This window comes from Calliphora vicina, chromosome 4, assembly GCF_958450345.1.
Source record: "Calliphora vicina chromosome 4, idCalVici1.1, whole genome shotgun sequence".
Lineage (NCBI taxonomy): Eukaryota > Metazoa > Arthropoda > Insecta > Diptera > Calliphoridae > Calliphora > Calliphora vicina.
In genome coordinates this window covers 91,629,995-91,655,998 of record NC_088783.1, presented here as the reverse complement: position 1 = coordinate 91,655,998, position 26,004 = coordinate 91,629,995, and the positions used below count along the sequence as shown (strand labels likewise).

General features: G+C 31.4%; 1 protein-coding gene across 3 annotated transcripts in view; it reads right to left on the bottom strand.

The window, feature by feature from the left end:
- Tre1 (Trapped in endoderm 1) overlaps window positions 1-19,349 on the bottom strand; it is a 195,986-nt gene extending 176,637 nt beyond the window's left edge. For all 3 annotated transcript variants that reach the window (XM_065507019.1, XM_065507020.1, XM_065507021.1), the window contains exon 1: window positions 19,238-19,349. In XM_065507019.1, coding sequence (XP_065363091.1) covers window positions 19,238-19,322 — 85 coding nt within the window. In that variant the 5' untranslated portion in view covers window positions 19,323-19,349. The remainder of the gene's footprint in view (window positions 1-19,237) is intronic.
- Window positions 19,350-26,004: the final 6,655 nt, after the last annotated feature.

The following is a 26,004-nucleotide window of genomic DNA, read 5'->3' as shown; positions in this document are numbered from 1 at the left end:
ACTCAAAGCTTTTATTCAATGTTTTATGTTCCACAGCTGTGTTAATAACAGTTGAGGAACATTATGCAACTTTAAACCGTCGTTAATTTCGTTATATTTGAATTCAAGTACCCTTTCGTAAGCCTGTTCGTTCCGAATATGCACAGATTCAATTCTCCCATAGGCAGCTAGTCGTTCTAAATCTCGGTAGTGTTCCGTCGTCCGTCGCATCCACACACATTTTAATTTTGTCCGCAAATAAGTGTCGTGATCCGTCTAGTATTAAAAATATTACTTATGTTTTTGTGTCCGCGTCGATAAATCAAAATATTACAAATAAATCAATATACAGTCAAGGAAAAAAGTCTACATACACCCTAAGATATTGAAGTTTTACAGAATTGGTGCAGAAAATTTAAAAAAATGTTTAAGGTATTAAAATTAAGACTGTTAGAATTAAAAAATAACATGAAAAAAATATAACGTTGAAATTATTGGGGAAAACATAATAATTAGCGGAAAAAAAGTCTACATACAACGTGGTATCTTCCAACATCAAATAGAATATTAAAAACAAAGAATGAAAAATAGCCATTAACTTTGTTGATATTGTTTAAGTTGACAAAGTGATAATTAAAAAATTAAAGAATATGCATATTTCAGTTCGAAATATAGTAGTAAATCTTCGAAAGGAAAATAAATCTTTTGGAGAAATTGCTAAAACAACAAAATTAAGTCGTGCTACTGTACAGGCGATCATAAAACACTATAATAACAGCAATAACACCGAAAATAAGCCACGGTCTAGCAGACCTAAGAAGCTTTCCAGACGTGATGTTACCAGTATTATGAAACTAGTCAACAAGAATCCGAAAAAAAGCGCCCCAAAATTAGCGGAACACATAGAACAATGTTCCAATAACATTGTTCTCCACTAACAGTAATAAACGTTTTACCTGACAATTTATTAATAGCAGAACAGCATTTCAGCGAAGAATCGTAAACTTCGCTTTGAGTTTGCTAAGGCTCATAAAGACAAGGGTATGGATTTTTGGAATCGTGTTATATTTACCGACGAATGTAAGTATAATGTTTTCGGAAGTGATGGCCGATCCAAAGTTTGGAGAAAACACTGTACTTGCTCCAAAGAATATTAAACCTACAGTCAAACATGGTGGAGGCAACGTTATGGTTTGGGGCGCCATGGCGTCATTTGGAGTGGGCCGTTTGGTTTTTTTCGAGGGTAAAATGGACCGCTATCAATATAAAAAACATATTGGAATAAAATCTCAAGGCATCTGTTGATAGCATGTGCATGAGAAAACAATGGATTTTCCACCAAGATAACGAACCTAAACATACTGCGCACGTTGTTCGAGACTGGCTTCTTTACTAATGCCCCATGACAGCCAAATTCACCACTCCAGTCACCAGACTTAAACCCAATAGAGCACATATAGGACGTTTTGGAAAAATTTGTGCGAATATATGATATTAGAAGCCGTGAAATATTAAAACCCGCTTTTATTCATGCATGGGCCGAAATAACAACTTATATTACAGAGAATTTGGTGAAATCAATGCCCAGTCGACTTGAAGCTGTTATTGATGCACAAGACGGACCAACCAATTATTACACCGTGATACAATTTTACATTTTTTTGTTGGACTTGAACGACACTATACACATATGAAACCTGAGATCATATATAGTAGAACTGCGTTTTCAGTTTTTCATTTTGTGATCTTTTCTCCCTTTTAAAGGACTTAAAAGTTTTAAGGATATACAAATTTCAAAAAAAATTATTTAAATAGTTCTGTTCATTAGTTTTTCTTTATATGGATATCAAATGAAAGGGGACAATTTCTAGAAGTAGATAATTTATTTTATTTTTACTTTTCAGGACGAAAAGTTGTAAAAAATGTCCTTTGAAAAATGTATCCTTTTATATCCTTGAGAATTTCCAATATATTTTTCTAAAAAAAATATATGTTGAAACCATGCATATACTTTAACACATGCTTAAATTTCGTTCTTATAGCTTTATAAGTTAAGCCTAAACAGAAAAAAAACTTATTATTAAGTTCATTAAAAAAAATACTTTTATCGATACAGCAATTAAGATTACAAAAATATTAGATAGTACTTTTTGGACTTGGACAAGTCCACATACACATGAAACTGGAGATCGTATATAGTAAATCTGCGTTCTCAGTTTTTAAATTTCTGATCCTTTCTTCTTTTTAAAGGACTTCAAAGTTTCAAGGATGTACAAATTTAATAAATATTTTTATAAATGTTTGTCAAATAAAAGAAGACGGTCACCAGAAATGGAAACAATATTTTTTTAATTTTTAAGGACAACAAATTTCAAGGAAAATCCTTTAAACATTTTTTCTTTCTACAGGAGATGCAACAAATAATAATAAAGTATTCTTGGCATTTTTTTAAGTTGGAATTTTGATCGCAGGGGTCTAAAAATTTGCGTGAGCATGTAGTTTGATAAAAAGAACCATAATCAATTAAAAACTCGATTATTGTGTAGTTACGTCAGTTTGCATTTAAGGTGATGATATAATGTATGTTAATGTTAAGTTTTGTGTTTTTTTTTGTGCAATTGAATTTTTATGTACGTTTTTTGATGTTTTAATAAACTAAAAAAAATGGTACCGCGAAGGTCCAAAAAGTACAATTTTTTTGGAGGGTGGTACAAAATTTAAAACCTCATTTAACATCCCTGATTCGTATTCATAACCAGCATTTTAAGTAAACAGTATTTTAATATTTTTTTAAATTCTGTGATGGTAACACTATAACTTTTATGTGCCACTTTAATCATAGTGCAGCAAAACAATGAATATTAAATAATAAAGTACTCGTACTATTTTTTTCAGTAAATAAAATCTGAAATTACAGATTAAACTTGTTGTTTGTTAACCTTGCACAATCAGCGAAAAAAAATCCATTCCTATTTATGTTAAGCTAAATGTATTAATATTGTTACGTTTTAACCTTTTCGTTTTGGTTTATTTCCTTTAAATAAACCGGATACTTTATTTGTTTATTCGAAAAGCGTCTCTGATAAACTCACTAACGACTGCAACCTCTGCCACTATTTATAACACTGCCATCTGCACTCTAGATTGCTCTTTAACTGTCAAAGTTCGAATATTCTAGATCATTAACTGAATATTCGAATTCAAACAGCGTTGCCAACTTACGATCAATGTTCAACTTAAAGCTTTTATTTAATAATGCCCACAGATATGTTACAGTTTGCTATTACAGCAATGTTATTTGAAAGCATTATGCTACTTTTAAATCAGCCCTTAAAATCGTTATATTTGAATTCAAGTACAATTTCGTAACAATATACAAACATTTTTATATATTTTTTTCAATTATTATTAAAAGTATTCGAATGACTAATATTCTGTGATTAAATAAACATCACTATTTTATGATTTGTTTTATTAATTTATTTTTATTATCATTTTGTTAAATTGTAACAAAATCTAATAAAAGATGAGAAAACTGTTAATTTTAATGCCAGAGTAATTTTAATCCACGATCATTACACATTTAATTACTACATGCCGTTACAGGTTAACAGTAAATGACAAAAATGTCTATAAAACTAACTTGAGAACCTCATGTAGCTCACTGCCGAAGCAATATCTAACAAAATCATATATTATTATAATGGTAATTATTCCCCAGCGGAGTTATAATTAGTATGTTAAGCAATTGCAATATTATCATCTATTATTGAAAATTTATAAACATGTATCTTTAAAATTCCTTTTTTTAAGATAAAATGTAAAAATAATACTTTAATATAGGTTTAAAATAGGGTCGAAGCATTTTTAAAATTCGTTTATTTAAACAACATTTGAAATATGTATGTAGGTATTTTAAGTTAAAATAGGTTTATGAATACAATTTTAGGGAATTTTGCTTAAAAATGCCTTAAAATGTTGTTTAAAATGTTTATGAATACGGCCGTTAGAAAAAAATAAAACAATCATACAACAAAAATATGTTACAAATGTGCACTCACAAATAGAAACAAAATAAATATAACAAAAATAATAAGACAAACCAACATAAAAAGAAAATAAACCGCAAAAATCCACTAACAACAACCACAGCAAAACAATAAACCAGCAACAAAAACATCCTCTCCGAGAACAGTGTCAACACAACTTTAATAGTGTTGGCACTACGGGCCGTTTCTCTTACTACGTTTATACGCACGACTTATTCGCAAATAAGTATGTTGAAAGTACAAAAATTAGCCGTATAAACTGTGAATTAATTTTTTATTTGCAAATAGCTAACTCACGAAAACAATTACTGATTAACGACACTATTTGCAAATAAGATTTTAAACATTGCCATATTTTTTAATGTTTTTAGTTTTTCTTTCGTTTTTTAAATATTTCATTGCGTTTTTGCTTTAACCTTCGCTTTACCAAAGGTTTTTTATGTACGAGGTTTACCAATACCCACCCGGGTGATACTGCACTTCTATACATATATCCGACGAACAAAATTTTAAAAAATCGAAAAATCTTAGAACTCTAAAATTTGTTCATTGAGTCTAAATTTTATTTAAATCGAAACAAAATGAAAAAAATTATTAAGCTAACAAAAACCGAGTGGTCACCCGGGTGGGTATTGGTAAAGCGAAGGTTAATTGGATTGCAAGACAATAAAGAATTTTAAATTCCTTAATTTTTGCATTTAAAAAACAAGAATTTTCCGTAATCAAAGTGACATATAAACAGAGAGTTAGTTAATTGCAAATTATTTTTATTTGCGAATAGGCTACGTATAAACGTAGTATCTGTCGCAATGACGAGATCAGGGCTTTTATGGCCTCTCATCATTGTGTTACTATTTCCCGTCCTAATTTGCCCGCTTTTAATTTTTATGATATTGGTACAATTGTATTAATTGTTGTTTGACTGTTTGGTGACGAATGTATAACACTGGTCACTAAATGAGTCTTATAAACAGCAATTAATCTTATTGTTACTTATAAAAAAAGACAATTTATTTGAATTTTCAGCATATTGCAATGACAGGTAGCTTCAGAACCGATTTTTGCAATATACGGGGGCTAATGTTTTCACCATCGGCCGGATGTTTTCGCCTTATGTGAAACACAGGTATCCGAGAATGCTGATCCACAGGATTTTCAGATACCTGGGTATCACTTTGTATCGCTTTTTAACTTTCATCGGGGCATTGCCATGTACATACGAAATGAAGTTGTGTACCAGTACCAGCAATCAATAGGTTCGCATGATGTAGAATTTCACTGTCTCTGGGTTAAGTTAAAAATCCGGTCACACTGCACATCGGGTTTCTTTATATAAGTCCAAACGCGGGAAGGTATATTACTATATCTAGCTTCGATGCCATTTCCGATTTCATATCGAAGATTCTTGAGAGTTATCCGAATAGTGAAATTGTTGTTGCTGGTGATTTTAATGCTCACAATTGCTCTTGGCTTCACCATTGAAGTCATACAACTCAATCTCTGAACTTCGTAACGTTTCACGACCAGCTACGAAACGATCAACTTTCGATTAAAACTATGTAAAAATCCTGGTTTAATCAGAAGTGCAAAATTGCAATCAGATCTAGAGAGGAAGCATTCAGAATCTGGCGTGATAACAAAAATGCAGAAACTGATTCGCTACGCAAAAGCGAGATCTTCATCTCTACACGAGCAGCGCCTCCGAGCCAAAGTTATTACTGCTCCCTGGGCAGTAAAAGCTTTTCACTGACCCGTCGTTGGGCGTGGATTTTTTTCTCAATTTAGTCCATATAATTATCTCCTTATAATTTTTGCACAAAAATGTATGAAGCCATCCCTCTGTGAGGTGCACCGCGGTGGTTAGTAAAATAACCATTTCAATCCACAAAAAACCTTGGAATGAGGTAGTTTTTTCATGTTTTTACTAATTTTTTCTTACTTTATATAATAAACTAACCTTGATTAAAGTAAAAATGCAATTGTTTTGATTTTAAACTTATACACAAAAAAGCGTGGGTGTAAGAGTTAAACATTATTTAACTTTACAATTTTTATTGTACTAAAAAGACTTTCAACCTCAGCATTGCTTAAAGGAAGTACTAAAAAGTTAAATACTAGACTGACCATGTCAGAAAATGGACATTGTTGGTTCTATATTTGTCTATTTGTAGTTTTAAATATTCTGCACCTGAGCCTTAATCTTCGTAATTTCAATAGCAGTTTAATTTTTCACTACCAATATGACATAATATATTTTGTTGGTTTTACTATTTTAATGGCCGTTTTCTCATGTGGTGATTATCTTTTTTCCCAGCGAAAAACTGCAGATTAAAGAAATTTGGTTTTCTCATTTGCTTCTATTCCGTCGCAAAGCTAACATGTTGTCACTTGAAGGCAGGGTTCCGAACTTTCACATCTATATTGAGAGGTATTGCCAACTTAAAATAATGTTTTTTGTCGGTATATTGAGAAAACCAAAATTGTTAACGGACAGTTTATCGGCCTAATAAATTTATGTTGACATTTAGTAACAGGCAGTTTGTCGATACATTGAGAAAACGGGCCTAAGTGTATTATCAACGGATATAAAATCGATTTTGCGAAGAGTTTTCATATGGTAATCTTTGTCGCAATTGCTCAATTAGTTTAATTTGACTTATTATTTTTTCACAATCATCACTAATTGAACCGTTCTTTATTATATCTCTCATTCTTCAAACTTGTATGAAAAATGTGGCGAAAACATTAAACATTTTCAATTGGGAACGATAATGGATCAAATTCCTTGCATTGTATTACAATTTCAAAACACAAACTATGTAGAAGAAGTTTTAAATCAGAAAGCAGCAAATGATTTATTTACTTTTTGTACTTTGTACATAGGGTTGTCAAATATTCGACATATTCTAAAAACCGGTTTTCGAATAATTCGAAAAAGCGTAATTTTTAAAAACCGGTTTCCGGTTTTTTTCTATCAAAAACCGGTTTTTAGCCTTTTTTGTCAATTTAAGAAATGCGGTAAATTATATTATTCTTCCAACTTGTATGAAAAATGTGGCGAAAACATTAAACATTTTCAATTGGGAACGATAACACTAGAGTATATTCGGGTAATGTGGTATACCTATTTTTTATTTGACTATAATTTTTAAAATCTTAATTCGATTGGAACAGTTCTCAACTGGAGTTCTACTACATGTGTTAGGTTTACATCCATGAAAGTAAAAAAGTCTTTTAAGTTTAGAGAAATTTGGGAAAAAGAGAAAAAGCCCATAAACAAGCCATTGAAAAAATTGGCGGGTAATGTGGTATACCATGTTCTTTTAATATTGTATGCTAAACAACATAACCGATGCATAGTATTTTAATTTGTAAATGAGTTGCGTTTTATTTAAATCATCTTCCATGGTTGCGGTTAAAGTTGGCGACTGACCAAGCTTACCAGAAGCTCCTCAATACATTATTCGCTTCGTAGGAGACATTGAATGACTGATGCGAAAAAAATTTCCCTTTGTTTTTTCTAATAGCTCAGATAGCGTTCTTCAAATCTTCCGCTGCCCATCTTGAAATTCTTTAGCTATACCACATTAGCCGACCACGTGGTTTAATGCAATTATTATGAAATTAAACATATACACTAAATATACTATATTGTTACACATGTTCTTCAATAGTAAAATATTCCCATTTGAATTTAAAAATAAAATAATTAAGTTTACAACACGTGATTTTAGAAAAAAATTATTTTTTAACAGATCACAAAAAAAAGTCTACCACAAGATAATGCTGATTTTTTACAACTGACTATTTCCATGACCTGCAAAAATGAAGTACACTCACCCAATGTTAATTTTCTGAGATTATAAAACTCTTAAGCAGTGTAGCCAGATGTGGGGATTTGTCCCCAATTTGGGGATTTCAAGATTTTTTTGGGGACATAATTTCGTGGGGAGGGATTTGGGGATTTTAACAAAATTTGGGGATTTACATCCATTTTTGGGGATTTTACATTTTTAGACATTAGCGGTATTCACTTGGCCCAGTAATAAAACAGAAGAGCTATTTATTGACAATTTCTAATCTATTTGGTTTTATATTTTGTTTAAATAATCATATTGATACGAAATTGTACTTGAATTCAAATATAACGATTTTAAGGGCTGATTTAAAAGTAGCATAATGCTTTCAAACAACAGTGCTGTAATGGCAAACTGTAACATATCTGTGGGCATTATTAAATAAAAGCTTTCAGTTGACCATTGATCGTAAGTTGGCTACGCTGTTTGAATTCGAATATTCAGTTAAAGAACATTGTAGTAAGTACACCACAGATGGCGTATGATCTAGAATATTCGAACTTTGACAGTTAAAGAGTAATCTAGAGTGCAGATGGCAGTGTTATAAATAGTGGCAGAGGTTGCAGTAGTTAGTGAGTTTATCAGAGACGCTATTTGAATAAACATCAACTGAGTGCCTTAAAGTGTGCTGTATTTTTCAAGTGAATTCGTATACATTATAAAGTGTCTGTATTTCTGAGAATTTATAAACGTGTATAAAAAAAAAACATTGGGTGACTATTTAATTCTGTTGTTGTACATTTTAAATAAATAAAGAGTTGTTACAATTTTCAAACTACTAAACGGCTTTTATTTGCAATCACAAGTATCCGGTTTATTTAAAGGAAATAAAGTAGCGTTTTGGAAAGGTTAAAACGTAACAATATTTTATTTCTTTCATTTCTTCAGAATTTGATGAAAAACACAAAAATTTTAGATTTTTCGTTTCCAGGACACTACTTTGATAATAAAAAAATTAAAAAAGGATTTCATCAAAAGTTCACAGATATTAAATTGTTTTAAATTTTTACTAAACACAGAAAGCTGAATCATTCTCTAGGAGCCAATTTTTGACTTCGTATTTAAAAAAATGTCAAAAAATTTCAGAAACATCCTCAAATTCAGAATTTATTCTAAAAAAAAGTTTTCAATGATGTTCGTCAACTTATCGTCGACCTGTAACTTAAGCTGGCCACACACGGTTGATTTGTGAATATGATTTGTTCGTGTTCGACATCTTGTTACTTGTTAATGGGGATGTGCGCGATAAAAATACAAGTAATTGAAAATTTTCAATCACAAATCAGGCGAACAAATCATTCCGTGTGGGCCAGCTTTAGTCAGTTTTTGTCCGACTTTATATTTTTCAACGGGTTTGGAAAGAAAACTGATTACGTTTTAAAATACGGTGTATCTTTTGATACATTTGTAAGTTATAAGTATTGTTTTTGTTAAGAATATGTAAAAAAATAAACAAAATTTGATTTTGATAGCATTTCAATACTTATTTTGATATGAAAGCTTATACCAATGCATTGATATACATTTTTATTGCAATGTATAAAGAAAAGATAGTTCTTAACATGTCTTCTGTATATGTATATGAAAACTATTTGTGTTGAATTTTATTTGAGTTTGAAATATTTTTAAGAAATCTAAAAAAGTTTAATAACATTTGCAAATATAAACCGATTTCGACAAGTAATGTTTATTTCTATATATTCTATTGTCTTTAAAACACTGTGTAAAAAAATAGGTTTTCATGGAAAAAAATTAAAATAACTTTGTTGAATATGAAAAACGACGAAAAAAATATGCAAAATGTATGAGTTAGAGGTACTAAAGTACTACTTAAAGCAGTTTTTTCAAAATAACTCAAAATTTTGAGGAAGTTTCAAAATCTTTGAAAACGGTTTTAGTATTCCCTCACCTAGGCCTACAACCACCATTGGGTCGCTTTTCAAGTTCTGACAAAAAGTTTTATTTTGTAGCAGAGTGTTATCTTTAAGTTCTATTTTAATACGACAATGAGTTTTTCAGTGCTTTTTTTAAATTATACTTAAATGGATTCCACTTCCGATGCGGTGAAATTATGGCTTATTTTGTCCATTTTTTACAAAATATACTTTCTTTTTCTGGAATAAAAAATCGAATATTATAAAGCTCTTGATTTCTCAAGGAGTTATAAAAACTAATTCATACAAAAATCGGATAAACATCAAGAATTCTTTGGCAGGTTTCAAAGTAAAATGACATCTTCCAAACAACTTGTTCCAAAATCGATTTATTATGCCAGATTGCAACTTTAGTTTGTTAAACTCAACATAGTAAAATTTAGTATTAACAATATAATTTAATTTTTTTTATTGTGACAAAATTGGGGATTTCAATTTTGAAATGGGGATTTTTTGGGGACATCGACTTTCAGATTGGGGACATAAGGTAAACTTAGCCTGGCAACACTGCTCTTAAGCTTGGTATCGCTACTCCTATGCTCTTAGTTTTAGAGAAAAGCAGCTATACCACATTACCCGCCTATACCACATTACCCGAACTTACTCTATGCAACAAATGAAGACTTTTGGAAAAACACAAGATCATGACATTATAGGTTCGACTCTACTACCAAAGGGTAGTAAAACCCTATACTCAGTTTGTTCATTTTGGTGACCGATTTTTTTTATGGGCCCCCAAAGTTTCTGAAAATCAGTTGGGCCTCTAAAAATGGTGTCATCAGTTTTTGGTTAACAGCTAATTCAGACTTTGTGATACGGCTTAACTTTATATGGCAATAATATAGCTAAGAGTCCGCCAAATAAATTTTGTTAAAATTTGATTAAAAATAGCTTTTTCGTGCACTTTTGTTGAAAAAATATAGGAAGAAAAAATTTTTTTTTTACTTTTTTTAGAATAACTTCCAGGGACTCCTAATTTTTCAATAACAATATTTTGCAAAGTTGTAGCTACGTTAAATCTGAATAACTCTTGTGAACATATCAATGCAATCCGAACATATCTAGGCATTCTAAATAGCTGTCAAAAATCACTTTGTAGCTTAAAAATTTTAGTTGTTTACTATTTTTTGACTCTACAACAAAAATTGTTTGTTAAAAATGTATGTTCGAGTGTATACTTCTCTATTGTGCTGGAATAACGAAGAATGTGCAAATCATTATCGGTATGATCCGGGCGCATCACTTTATCCAAACTTGATCACGCAAGACCGGCTTGATGCAACATATGAAAAAACATCACAATTTTTGAAAGTGGGCAAGGTGTGTGGAGCTTGTGAAGAGTAAATATAAGCTTTATGCTTATGACTTGGAGATTGACATTTTAGAGAAATTAATAAATTTTGTGTTTTTTCGGACGTATTTTACCTTAAAAACTAACTATATTATAAAATGGTGATTTTCCATCAAGAAAAATAAAAAACTTTGAATTAATGTAAAATTTTAACAGTTACAGACATCACAATAAAATTTGGCATCACCAATGTTGCCATTCTTTGTTTTCAAACATTGAAATTCCTAAAACGGGGAAAATGTGTTCCAAAAACTGAGTTTTTTTTAGAAAATAGCCCACATTGACGTTATTTACAGTATGATAGTAAAAGCGTTTTGTATATGTATAAACAATATATAAGGCTATACAAATATGACGAGCTTTTGAGGATCGGTGCTTTGCGTTTTTAGAATTTTTTACTCAAACCTAAAATTTTGTTTTAAAATTGGCCAAGTTTGGATAGGGATGGGGTGTACAGTGTCCGCTTAAGTTAGTCAAATTTTACTTTATACGTTTTTGCATAAAGTTCTCTTTCCAGATCATAAGAAAATGTATATAGCCACGAAGAAAATTAGTTTTTTATAAAAGAAAAAATATGGGGACTTTTTTGGGAAAAATCTTAAAAAACACACGCATACAAAGTTGAAATATATAAAAAGATGCTTCAAATTTGGATGCGTGTAACTATTTATAGTGACGAAATAATTGTTATCAGGTTTATTTTATTTTCTTTAGAATTTTATCGCAAATATACGTCGTATATAAAAAACAAATTTCGACCTTTCGTAGGCCCATCATATATAAAATACAAAAATAAAGATCGAGCAAAATTTAAAAAAAAATTAAACTTAAATATCTCTTGAACTAAAAGAGATACCTAAATTTCAGCTCATTCGGATCATAAATGGCTTTTTGGGTCCACTCACTGATCCCCATTTCGAACACCTCAGCCGAGTAAATAATACAGCACAACATAGAAGTGTGGACTTGATCATACTATTTTAACAAAAAATCTTTGTTTTAGCGTAAAAAAATAGTAAAAACAAATATTGTTAAGGTACAAAGTGATCTTTATGTGCTATTTAGAGTGACTAGACACGTTCAGTTGTTCAACTTTACCGTAGCTACAACTTTGCTAAATATTGTTAGTGAAAAATTAGGAGACCCTGGAAGTCATTCTAAAAAATGTAAAAAAAAAAATTTCTTCCTATATTTTTTCAACAATGGTGCACGAAAAAGCTATTTTTTGGAAAACAAATTGTAACAAAATTTATTTTGCGGAATCTTAGCTATATTATTGCCATATAAAGTTAAGCCATATCACAAAGTCTGAATTAGCTGTTAACCAAAAACTGATGACACCTTTTTTAGAGGCCCAACTGATTTTCATAAACTTTGGGGGCCCATAAAAAAATCGGTCACCAAAATGGACAAACTGAGTATAGCGTTTTACTACCCTTTGGTAGTAGAGTCGAACCTATATAGTCATGATCGTGTGTTTTTTTTACTGTTACACTGTGTAATGGATCAAATTCCTTGCATTGTATTACAATTTCAAAACACAAACTATGTAGAAGAAGTTTTAAATCAGAAAACAGCAAATGATTTATTTACTTTTTGTACTTTGTGCATAGGGTTTCAAATATTCGACATATTCTAAAAACCGGTTTTCGAATAATTCGAAAAAGCGTAATTTTTAAAAACCGGTTTGAATAACCGGTTTTTAGCCTTTTTTGTCAATTTAGGAATTGCGGTATATTTTTTTTTCAGTATCTTTTTTCTTTATTGAATCTTTCTTTTTAGAAATTTACAAATAAGTATTCAAATCTTAACCTAAACTAAAGCTGTTATTGCCGCTGCAATATCCAACATGAGTGCTCGTTAAATGATTATCTCCAGTGTTTCCAATCGCCTCAGTCGTCTATGACCCTCAAATGACTGCAACTCCCTGGCGAGGGTTTGGATGATCCATTAGTTTTGAAATGTATTTTAGACTGGAGAGTTTGATCTCCTCGCGTATTATGGGGACATTGAGATCCCTATGGATATTACTATTGCGAATGTACCATGGGGCACCTGTTATTGTCTTTAACAGTGCTGACTGCTTTGTTTGCAATTTTTCAACGTTAGATGAGGAAGCTGTTCCCCATAGCTGAATGCCGTATAGCCATATCGGTTTTATAATTGTTTTGTACAAAAGCACTTTGTATTCCAAGTCTAGAGCAGACAGTGGGCCAATTAACCAGTACAGTTGGACTGACTTTAATTTTATTTGCGTAACCTTGGCTTCAATATGGTGGGACCATGTTAAACGGCGATCTGGGATTTTGATATTATTTATCTGTATGGAAGAGCAACTTTCTCGTCTTAAAGTAAATGTAACGTGAATACATTTTGTTGCATTGACCTTAATTTTCCATTTGAACAGCCATTTTTACAAATCGCCGATGTGAGACTGGAGTTGTTCAGAAGCTATTACGGAGTTTTCATGTGTACTTAAAAAAGCGGTATCATCCGCAAAAGTAGATGTGTGAGTCAGTGCGCTCGTGGGCATATCTGCAGTATATAAAATATATAGGAACGGCCCTAGAATACTTCCCTGTGGTACACCATCGGATATTTTTCGACGTGTTGAAATCACATCCTTTGATCTGATTTGGAAAGAAATTTCTTGTATGTAATTTTTAAGCAGTTTATGTACGTTCGCAGTAATCTAGTAATTTTGTGTATTAGTCCATCGTGCCAGACTTTATCGAAGGCTTGAGATATGTCAATAAATAATGCGGAACAATACTGCTTGCTCTCGAATAAGTGTAGTTATCCGATGTACCTGTTCTATAGTACTATGTTTCCTTCTGAAACCAAATGTGCACTATAAGTCTCTCAAGTAACAACTTTTCAAAAAGTTTTGAGAATATTGACAATAAGCTAATGGGACGGTATGATGTCACTTGAGTGACATATTTTCCCGGTTTCGGTATCATAACTATATCAGATATTTTCCATGAGGATGGGAAATATTCAATACGTAGTATTGAGTTAAATATGAACAAAATAATTCTCAGTGCTGAGTTGGGCAGATTACTTATCATCGTGGTAGTAATTTTATCTATACCAGGTGATTTTCCAGTCTTAAGACCTTTGACCGTCGTCCTCACGGCAGAGAACCGGAATTTTAGTGGCGCTGGCACCACATTATTTATGACATTATCTCTAATATATGAATTTGTATCATTTGGGGTAAATACATTCTCCAAGTGATTGGCAAATGCTTCGCTTTTTTCCGAAGTATTTTTTGCCCATTCTCCGTTCTGAAGGCGTATGGGCGACTCATATACAATAGGGCATTGCATATTTTTCACAGCTTTCCAGAGACTATATTCTGTGTTCTTAGTAGGGTCTAAGTTTCAAAGATAATTTCTCAGGTTAGATTCTTTATTAATCTTTAAGGCGACGTGAAGTCTTCTTTGGCACTGATTAAGTTTAGCCTTTACGTTCGGAGATCGCGATTGTTGCCATTGACGTCTGAGTGTTCTCTTTTCTTTGATAAGAGACTCAATGTTTTTAGGACATTTTGAATGTCTGTAATTCCCCAGGGTGACTGGGGGCGTGGACACTTTAACGGCGTTTGTTAAAATGTCTGTAAATATATCGACAGCGGATTGTACCTCATACTCATTTTTCAATGAGATGTTTTGTGGCAAGTGTGAGCTAACATACATTTTATACTTTAACCAGTTCGTTTTCTTGTTAGGGAAACAAGAGTAAGAGTTTTCCAATTTACTTGGAACTGCTAATAACGTTAAAACTGTAGGCGAGTGGTCTGACGAGAGGTCCAGCGAAGGGATCACTGAAATAAATTCTCGTTTTATATTCTTGATTACAGCGAAGTCAATTAGATCGGGAACCTTATTGAGGTCTGTAGGCCAATAAGTAGGTTGGCCACTAGATATGGCATCTAGTCTGTTAGACGATATTGCTTCTAACAATTGCCTCCCTCTAGGAGTAATAAGGCGAGAGCCCCAAAATGTATGTTTTGCATTGTAATCACCAGCTGCTATAAATCTTGGACCTAGAGTCCTAAAATATTCGAGAAACTGCTCCCGATTAATATTATACCTAGGAGGACAATATATTGAAGATATTGTAACTCTACCATCAGGTATATTTATAGATGTGGCCTGGATGTGATCCGTTTTATATTCTGGCATTGGGAAATGCCTAATATCCTTTCTCACTAATATAGCTGTTCCACCACAAGCTCTACCACTTGGATGTTTTGTATCATAAGTATAGTATCCGTTAATTCTGAAACAGTTCTTTATGGTAAAGTGTGTTTCAGAAACGAGTAGTACATCAATTTCCTGAAGGTGGAGAAATTGTTGTACTTCATTCTAATGTTGGCTAAGGCCGTTAGCATTCCAAAAACAAATTCTTAGAGATTTCATTTTTTATTTAGCAGGATCTGCATGAGCATGCTTTGATTCTGCATCAATTGTTGAAACATATTTAGCATGTTCGTAATGAAACTGTTCATGGTATGAATTAGATTCTCAATAGAGCTTTGAGAGTTAGTGTCGGGTACTGGTACACCCTCTTTTAATGCATGTGCATATGAAAATAATGGGGTATTATTTCCATTGCTTCTTTTCATTTGGGTAACTGAACCCTCATTTGTCGTATTGGCATACGATTTGTTTTGATAATTATCATTTATGATGCCTCTATATTGAGCACTAGAAGCACCAGTGTTTGTTTTCATTTGGGTAACTGAACCCCCATTTGTCGTATGGGCATACGATTTGTTTTGATTATTGTTTTTTATGATACTTCTATATTGAGCACTAGAAGCATCAGGAAGGCTTGGAAAGTTAGAAGCCGTATATTGAGCATATAAAGGTCTTCTTGCCTTCGTTGATTCCTGTATGCGTAGGAATACTGGGCATCCACGGTAGTTTGCGGTGTGATTTTTACCACAATTACTACATTTTCTTATATTATCTGTTTTTGAGTGGGGGACTTTTATGAATATCTCCACATCTTACACATACAGAAGGTAATTTGCAGAATGTTCGGGTGTGACCGAACTCTTGGCAATTAAGGCACTGAGGTGGACCTTTGCGCTTAATTGGTTCTTCTACAATTATTTTACGATTAAGAAGATATCTTAAACCGTATATTGGATGAGGGTCACCCTTTTTCTTTAATTGAGAAGAGTTGAAAGTGATTTCAACTCTAAAAAATGGTTGATGAATTTTATTCTAATTTATTATGTTGTGAATGGACTTCACTTCAAAGCCTTCAGACTTTAGCGCCTTTTTAATATCATCAGTTGGCTCAGAACTATCTATACCTTTGATGACCACTGTCAAACCTTTTGCACTTTTCAGTTGATATGTATAATAGTTTCTTTTCTCGGAATCGAAATTATCAACAATCATTCTGAAATTTTTGTCCGAATAAGTTTGTACCTTTGTCTCTTTAATATTTCCTTTGCGTAGAGAGACCACGTGGAAATTCTCCTTACCTACAAGTTGGGACAATTTGTTCACCAAAACATTTGTAGTAGGTTCGCGCAAATATAGGGGAGGTGGCATATAGTCTTTTACAGGCTTTACGGGTTTTTCTTTACTTTCTTGATTGTCAAGAATTGCAAAACGATTTTGACTTACCGGATTTTTCTTCGCCTGTTTTGAATTTGGTTCCAATTTTGATGTCCTAGGACTGGACTTGCGTTTAGTTATAGTGATGTAACGGTCCATTCCTGTTAGGATTTTTCACTATACTTCGAGTATTTTTTGGTATGGCACCAGTATTTTTTAATGTAAAACTCGATTGATTTTGCTTATCATCATCGGTTTTTATAGAGTTAATATTTTCATTACTACTATTTGTGACATTGATCACAGTAGCATTACTATTTTCAGCAACCATTTGAGTTGTTTGTTTTTCTATAATTTCTTTTATGTTGTCTTCTACACAATTGTTTTGTTTTGGCGCACTAGAGAGTGGAGATCTCTCGTTTGTTGTTGTTCTTACACTTAAATAATGTTTGTGATCTTTTGGAACATATGTATTATTATTGTTGTATGGAGAGCTCACAACAATGTATGCATTATTTCCATTGCTGCTGAGCTCCTTTCACTTGTTGGAGAGTAAGAGAAACTCATACACAAACACACAAACACTACACTCTTTATTTAGGGTTTTATTTATGTTGTTGTTTTTTTTATTACTTTTGCTTTGTTTTTTTTCTGATTGTTAATATTTGCATTAACAAACAGTTTTTTTTATTTTTTTTTGGTTGTTTAAATCAATATTCAAATATATTAATAAGCGTCCATTCGCTGTTATTTATCTTTGTATATATTTTTTTTTTGTATTTATCTTCACAATTATTTTATTTATTAATTTGTGAGAACCATGTAAAACACGTCTATCCACTGTAAACGGCAGAACTGTTTACAGTAGATAGTATATTAAATTATTTTTTTATTAAAACAAATTAAAAAATCCTTCAGTCAAATTATACAGAATTTGAAATCAAAAGAAAGGATGTATATTAATAGATAATTTTATACAAAGTTGTATTTTTTTCCTTAAATTATTTTTTATTAAAGAAGAAATATGGATTATCTGTTAAAATTGCATTGTATAAAATATTTAATTCGATATTTTTGAAAATTTGTCCAAATAATTAAAATCTTGTTTTATTAAGCCACTTATTGTTGCAATATTAGTTCTTTTGTGTAGATTTTGAACTTCTTTTAATGTTAAACTGAGCTTCTAAATTTTGCGAGTCACTTTCAATATATTCTAAATCAGAGCTTGATGAACTTTCATTTAGTTCTGACCAAAAAGTCTATTAAAAAGTGTTTCTGCATTCGGTACAACAAGGCGAATTTATTACAGGTGACGTTAAAAAGCCACCTGATTATTTTTTGCTCCATATGTTTTCTGATTTATATCTGTTAAATTTTGCTTAAATTGGTTTGTTAATTTATATATAAAATTTTTGTATTAAAATTTGTTTAAAATTAAAAAAGTAATCGCCTAAAATCTAAAAATAAATTTTAAAAAATATTCGATTTTGTCGAATAATTCGAGACACAAAAACCAGTTTGTCGAATAACTCGAAAACCGTTCTTTTGAAAAAAACCGGAAAATTCAAAAAACCCGGTTTTTCGAATAATTCGAAAACCGGTTTGACAACTTTATTTGTGCAATACTGGTTTCAAAAAAAGATGGTACGCCAAATTATAATCAGTGTATTAATCACTTAAATGTTTGGCTTTTTAGCATTGCTGGTTTGACGAAATTATACCAAAAGGGGTTTTAACTCGAACCATAAATCCACAATACGTTTAACTGTTATTGACAAACATCGAGTATCACAAGCCTTCAAGAGTTTGTGGGGCTCTGTCCGATGACGGTGAATATAATGTGTAACAACAATTTTGTCTTGAAAGAGAATTTGCTAAACATTTTAGCTTTCAGATATAAAATACTCTATTTCATTTTGAAGCACTTGAAATTGGCAATTGTTATTTGTTCTTTTAATACTGCACAATTCTTGAGTATGTTGAAAAGCTAAATGAAAATCAGTAATTAATTAAAATGAAAATGGCTTTTATTTTTATATATTTAGCCCTTTTATTTACTCTTTAGTCTCGAAATTTTGGTTTTAGCCTTTTTTTAATTCCAAAAAAGGCTAGAAAAAAGCCACGAAACGAAAACCAAAATTTCGAGGCTAAAGAGTAAATAAACGGAGTTGTCATAGAATCCAATCATTGTCGGAATCGGTTTTGAAAACGACAAAAAAGTTACATTTGACTTATGAAATCCAATGTTATTTTTGGTTTAATCGATAAAGAATTTAATTCTAGATCGAATACAATACCGATAAGTTTCGATTTCACTAGACCAATGTACTTTTTCAGTCGTTTTCAAAAAGGCTAAACTGACAACACTGTTAAATACTAACAAGAAATTCCGATTTTAATTATTCAATCATTTGTTTACAAAATGCTTTCACATTTTTAGGAGTAGCGAATCGCAACCATATTAAAAAAAATTATAAATACATACCCAAAATTCCCACAACAATAAATAAACATGCACATGTAGCCGCAAATAAGGTGGCAGAATGAGGGTATATAGATTGGGATTCCATTTTGAGCTAAAATAAGACAGAATGATACCTTTAAGTTAAAATTCAAAATGTGTATATAGGCTTCACATATTTTGAAATAGTTTTTTAGTAAAAATAAAAATGACAAAAGATCACGATATGCAATTATACGGTGCACAGTATTTTAAAAATAATTTGGTAGTTCGTTAACGGTTGTAGATATCTTAATGAAATTGCACATAGTCAGTTCTGGGGATCCTTTGAGTTGATTTGTATTTACATGGGTTAAATTGGGGGCTAGTGGGCGGCACATCAAAATATTAAAAAAATGATCAAAAGTTCAGTTCTTATTTCAAGAAATTTTATATTTAGATATTACTTTAAATATCTACTTCTAATACGCTTACACATGAGGGATATTTCTTTTAGTTCAAGAGGTATTTATGTCGACATTTTTTTAAAATTGTTAGCCGGTTTTTTTTTGTTTGTTTTTTGATGTAAATATTTTAACAAATTCTGTATTCTTTAAAATTATGAAAATGTTATACATAATACTGTCTTTCTAATAGGGGGGTCAGACGGCATATATTGCTTGTGTATTGGGACATGTATTCGGTACATATGGAATTCCATGTGTATCTCAAAATTTACGTTATACTTATGATTCATAATTTCCACGTTCAAACTTGCATATGTAATTGCATGTGACATAACCTCTATTAGTTTATATGTTTGTTGTTTTTAACAATATATTTATTTAAAATATTTTTAAATAACAATAAATATATAAAATGTCCCAATACATGGAACAAAACACAAGCAATACATGCCGCCTGACCCCCTTTTAAGTAAAACAATTTAATGCACTCGAGCCGCCTGAATAATTTACTAATATAATCAAACAAAAAAATTCAACAAAATAAGCACTAATTTTAATATTATAATTATTTAAACTTAAGTTTTTTTTATAAAAATACAATGTTTGTAAATAACAAAAACTTTTTTTTTCCTGAATATGCTACACATTGATGTAGCGAAATATTGAAATAAAAATTTAAATATTTTTATAAAAAAGACCATATGTTTAAATAATTAATAATAATTAAAAAACACCTGGCACTGTGATACATTTTTCATGTTCTTCTGTCGAGTTGTGACTAGAGATGCCAATCGGGACTGATTTTTGAAAATCCCGGGGTTCGGGATTTTGGTAAATACCGGAATTTTCGGGAAATCTAAATCCCGAAAGATATAAGAAATAAACGTACATGTCTTTTTTTTCTCAACTTTTATTTTTAAACCTCCGACGGTTGAGTCATCCGTTGCCCTTATAAAGGTGCACAGGGACCTTTAGGGAATTTTATATGAAAATTATATGAAATTATTATTATTTACTAATTATACATGTATAATGAATGTTAGAACAAAATTTCTTTTATATATAACCTTATTAATATTTTATGACTTTTATATGAAAAAAGCCTAAAAACTATTGTTGAAATTTCAGTCCCTTTTCACACGTTACCTATTTAAATCTCAATAGAAACTAAACTATTGGTCTGATCGCTTTGATTTTTTTTTAAACGATTCTAGATAAAATTTCCTTGGAATACATATATATAATTCCCATGGACCATCAAGGAGTAATTTCAGTTTGAAAATGAAAAAGGTCCCTTTCACCGTTTTAGATTTAAACACATTTAAATCTCAATATAAACTATTGGTCGGATCGCTTTGATTTTTTTTAAACTATTCTAGATAAAATTTCCTTGGACCAAAATCACCTTTTTTTTAAATTCAAATGCATGTATGTTACTTTGGACTTAGTCATAATTCTTTCTTTATTTGATATATGGGGCATTTCATGTCAAGTGAACCAACTTTTGAAATCGATGTCTTCCGATCGGGATGAAATTTGCACCAAGGTTAGTTCTATTGGATAGTAACAGACACAATTTTTCAACAAGATCGGTCGAGAACTCTCTGAGTTATAGGGGGTAAAATTTTGACATTTTGGTCAAACAGGGTTTTTTTCTTATCCATGTAACTTACTACCTATTGTTCTTAGCAAAATGTGTCCCAAATAGTTTAGATAGCTCTTTCTTCAATCTTTCGAAAAAAAAATATTTAAAAAAAAATAGTATAGTAATCTGAGTTACTATCCAATATAACTAACCTTGGTGCAAATTTCATCCCGATCGGAAGACATCGATTTCAAAAGTTGGTTCACTTGACATGAAATGCCCCATATACATCTGTTGTTAATCCTATAAAAGAAAAATGGAGAAAATCGGGACATATTTGGAACCGCGGTCATCATAAAACTGGAGTAGGGTGGGTAAAAATGTTGAAAATTTAATTTTGAAATGCGAATATCTCCTAAGTTGTAAAAAATAATTGATAGCTACGACGAGGTTTTATGTAGTGAACGATGAGAAGATCCTATATATGTAAACACAAACGAAGAAATAGAATCATTTTTAAAATTGACCATACCCGAGGTGTCCTACTTTTGGGACATCTGGCCCAGCTCCTGGTGGGCTCATGAGGTCCAGATTCAAAACTTAAACTCGACAACACTTTCCCTTTGCGCATGTGAAATTTCATTCAAATCGGACTAAAGGTTTAGAAGTTACAGATTTATATCCCTCTTTTTTTTTCTCATACCACTGTGCATCGTCTAACTCAATATAATAAGGGGGTAAGACGGCATGTATTGCATGTGTATTGGGACATGTATTCAATACATATGGAATTTAATGTGTATGTCAAAATTCACGTTATACGTTCGATTCATAATTTCCACTTTCAAACGTACATATGTAATAGCATGTGACATAACCTCTATTAGTTTATATGTTTGATGTTTTCAACAATATATTTATTTCAAACATTTTTAAATCACAATAAATATGTTTAATGCAATGACTCTTATATTGTTATAATTTTTCTTTACTCTTTTTTGTTTTTTTATACCCTTCACCTTCGTGTGAAGGGAGTCGATTAAGCCATGTCCGCATGTCTGTTGAAATCAACTTTCCGAAGTCCCCAAATAATTTACATACACGATTCATACATCAATATCTCCGGAATTCTTCCGGCTGGGTTGCTATTTAAAATCGAGAAAATCGGTCCACAAATGGCTGAGATACCAGGACAATCGATTTTTTACCTATAATTGGATTACTAAATCATAAATATAGACAATATGGATATCTGAAACCACGTTCTGACGCTTCTAGCGGAATGCTTGGGATCATTATCCTGCATGAATTCCCATTTTAGTGGCTTTTCATCCTCAGCAAATGGAAGCATTTTATTCTGGAGAATGTCTATATAGTCAGCAGAATTAATTTTTCCCTAAATCCAAAATATTGGACCAACTCCAAAGGCCGAAAAACATCCCCAGCGCATTACAGAACCACCACCGTGTTTGACGGTTTTTTTGGTATATTTAGGATCAAATTCAGCATTTGCAGGACGACGTACAAATGATTTTCCGTCACCAGATTTTCCGACACCAGTGCCGTTTTTATGGCACTGGTGTCGCCTGGCAAATTCCAACCTTTTTTTTATGTTTTTTTTTTGCTCAACAGTGGTACTTTTCTCGGACTGCGTCCCATTAATCCAACTTCCTGCAGCCTATTTCTTATTGTTCGACTTGTCACTGAAGCACACAAATCATTTTTAAGGCTACTTGATGACATAAAGGGGTTGTTTTTGGAATGCCGAACTAAACGTTGGTCAAAACGCGCTGACGTTTTACGCTTTCTACCTCTAGTTTCATGACTTTTTTTCGAATGAATGGCATTGAATACTTTAGTTTTGGAACACTTCATTATCTGTGCAATTTTTCTAATTGATAACCCGTCCGAATTTAATTTAAGAATGACATTTTTTTCAGATTCAGTACAATGAACACCACGACCCATTTTCAAATTTATTTACCGAAGACATAAATCATAAACACGAAACCAATATGATTAAATTAATCAATAAACTTTGCATTACTGATTTTTAATATGTTTATGTTAAAAATAATATTTTTTTTTGACTAATGGTAATTTTTTGCAGTGCGTCCCTATTATTTTTTCCAATTGAAATTACAACTTCACTAATTTTTTTTGCAAATAAATATAAAATAAAAGCGCAGAAGAGAAAATGTAAACAAATAATGAAATTCCGAAACGAAATTCCCCCCAAAAACTTAATATAAAGAAACTGTTTGCATCTGTTTGCGAAAGTAAGGGTCGTCCCTATTATTTTTTCCAACACTGTATGTTAACATGTGGAAAAATGTCCCAATACATGGCACAAAACACAAGCAATACATGCCGCCTGACCCACCTTTAAGTGAAAACAGAAATAAAACAAGTAAGAGTGCTATATTCGGCTATGCCGAATCTTATATACCCTTCACCTTTGTTGTGGATGCATTATTATTTTTTATAATAATTAGTATATATGTATTAGAGTGACAGCCGATTTTTTTTTTTTAGATTTCAAAGAGTGCCGGGTGGAATATTGTGACAATAGGCCTATATGTTAAGTGCTGAAAATTTGAGCCAAATCGGGCAACGATTTCTGGACGCGCATCGAGGCCAAAGTTCAGATATATGCAAAATTATACTATTTATATGGAATAAATAGGTGAAACATAACTTTCTGCATTGTTTTCTAGAAATATGTAGATTTATTTATATTAATGAATATTACATTAAAAAAAAATTTTGGGAATTAATTATGGTTCAAAATTACCCAAAAACTGTATTATCGCCAAAATTAGAGAAAAATGCTAATTTTTCAGTTTTTGAAAAAATTTGCTATTCTAAAGAAAAGATAGCGAAATGTTATATATTTTTGGGCCGATTTTAATGAAACTTGAGCAAAATATACATTGGGGTCTAACATTTACTACAACAGTGCAAAAATGGATTTAATCCTTTAAGAGCACTTGGGGTCAAAATGGCTGTGTTTTTCGTGATTTTTAAAGTTGAGGGTAATTTGGACCCCAAGTGCTGCTAGGGGTTAATTTCCATTTTTGTGCTGTTATTTTAAATTCTGGACTTTATGCTATACTTTCCTCAAGTTTCATTAAAATCGGCCCAAAAATATATAACATTTTCATTAGAAATTCCACATATTGAAAAATTTGACCTTTGACCTTTGACCTTCACGATTTTAAGGTTATCGTTTTCCGATTTTAGTAAAACTTTCAGACCGTAATTAAAATTACCAGGATTATAATATTATGAATAAGTTTTACTTAAAATTTATAACAGTAAGGAAATTGGGCTCATTCGCCTAAATATGGACAAAAAATTAGTTTTTCTTGAAAATCGCAAAATTTAAATCGCAGGAACGGAAAAACTGTAAGAGGTATTGACATAATTTTTTTATATTTTTATTCCCTATTTTGATCTTAATAAATCCCAATGTGATGATCAAAAAATTCTGAAATTTGTTTAGGAAAATTTTTAAAAATTTGAAAATGGAGATTTGAAACAGCCGTTAAAAAAAATAATTTTTTTGGCCATACCTGTGAATAGGTTAACGGTATCCTATGAAGACAAAAACATATACACAAGTAAATACGGATATATTTTAGATAAAAATTAGCTAATATTTTAATTTTTCTAGAAATATGTTAATTTTTTTCCTAAATTTTTTGTTCAAGTGGCCTGAAACACGTAAATGACCAAATTTTGTCATTTATATCTCATTAGAGCGATAATTACGTATGCATTTCGAATCTTTTGCATTCAAGTGCAAAATTATTTATTTAGTAGCAACATTTTTAAAATATCTGAAAAATTTGCATTTTTTCCGAATTTTGGCGATAATACAGTTTTTGGGTCATTTTGACCCAAAGGAGATGCAAGGTTAACTTCGAAAAAAAATGTTTAATGTAATATTCGTTAATATAAATAAATCTATACATTTCTAGAAAACAATGCAGAAATTTAACGAGTTTCACCTATTTATTCCATATAAATAGTAAAATTTTGCATATATCTGAACTTTGACCTCGATGCGCGTCCAGAAATCGTTGCCCGATTTGGCTCAAATTTTCAGCACTTAACTTTTAGGCCTAGTGTCACAATATTCCACACGGCACTCTTCAAAATTTTAACAAAAAATTGTTTCCATACAATTGATTGTCACTCTAATATGTATGTACATTGCCCACTTTCAGCGTACAGCATCCTAAATTTATCAAGAACAAAAAAACAACAACAACGCCAAAAGAAACAAAACACAAAAGAAAAACAAAATACGCAAAGCATGCACATCCAAACATACGTTTTGTTGCTTTTTTGTCAAAGCATGCAATACATTTGATGAAATTTTCAGAGGTTGTCTCGGATTTTTGCTCATATCTCCGTTATTTATGGACGGATTTTGCTGATTTTAAATAGCAAAATTCTCGAAAGTATGTCTGACAGAATTGTTGAAGATTTGGATCCCGGAGATATCTGAGGCCTTCAGAAAATTGATTTCAACAGACAGACAGACAGACGGACATGGCTTAATCGACTCCGCTATCTATAAGGATCCAGAATATATATACTTTATAGGGTCGGAAATGAAAAATGTAGAAATTACAAACGGAATGACAAACTTATATATACCCTTCTCACGAAGGTGGAGGGTATAATTAAAGAAAGCTTTGTTAAAATAAAGTCCTTTATTCTATTTATGTAAACGGCATGTTAGCGATTTT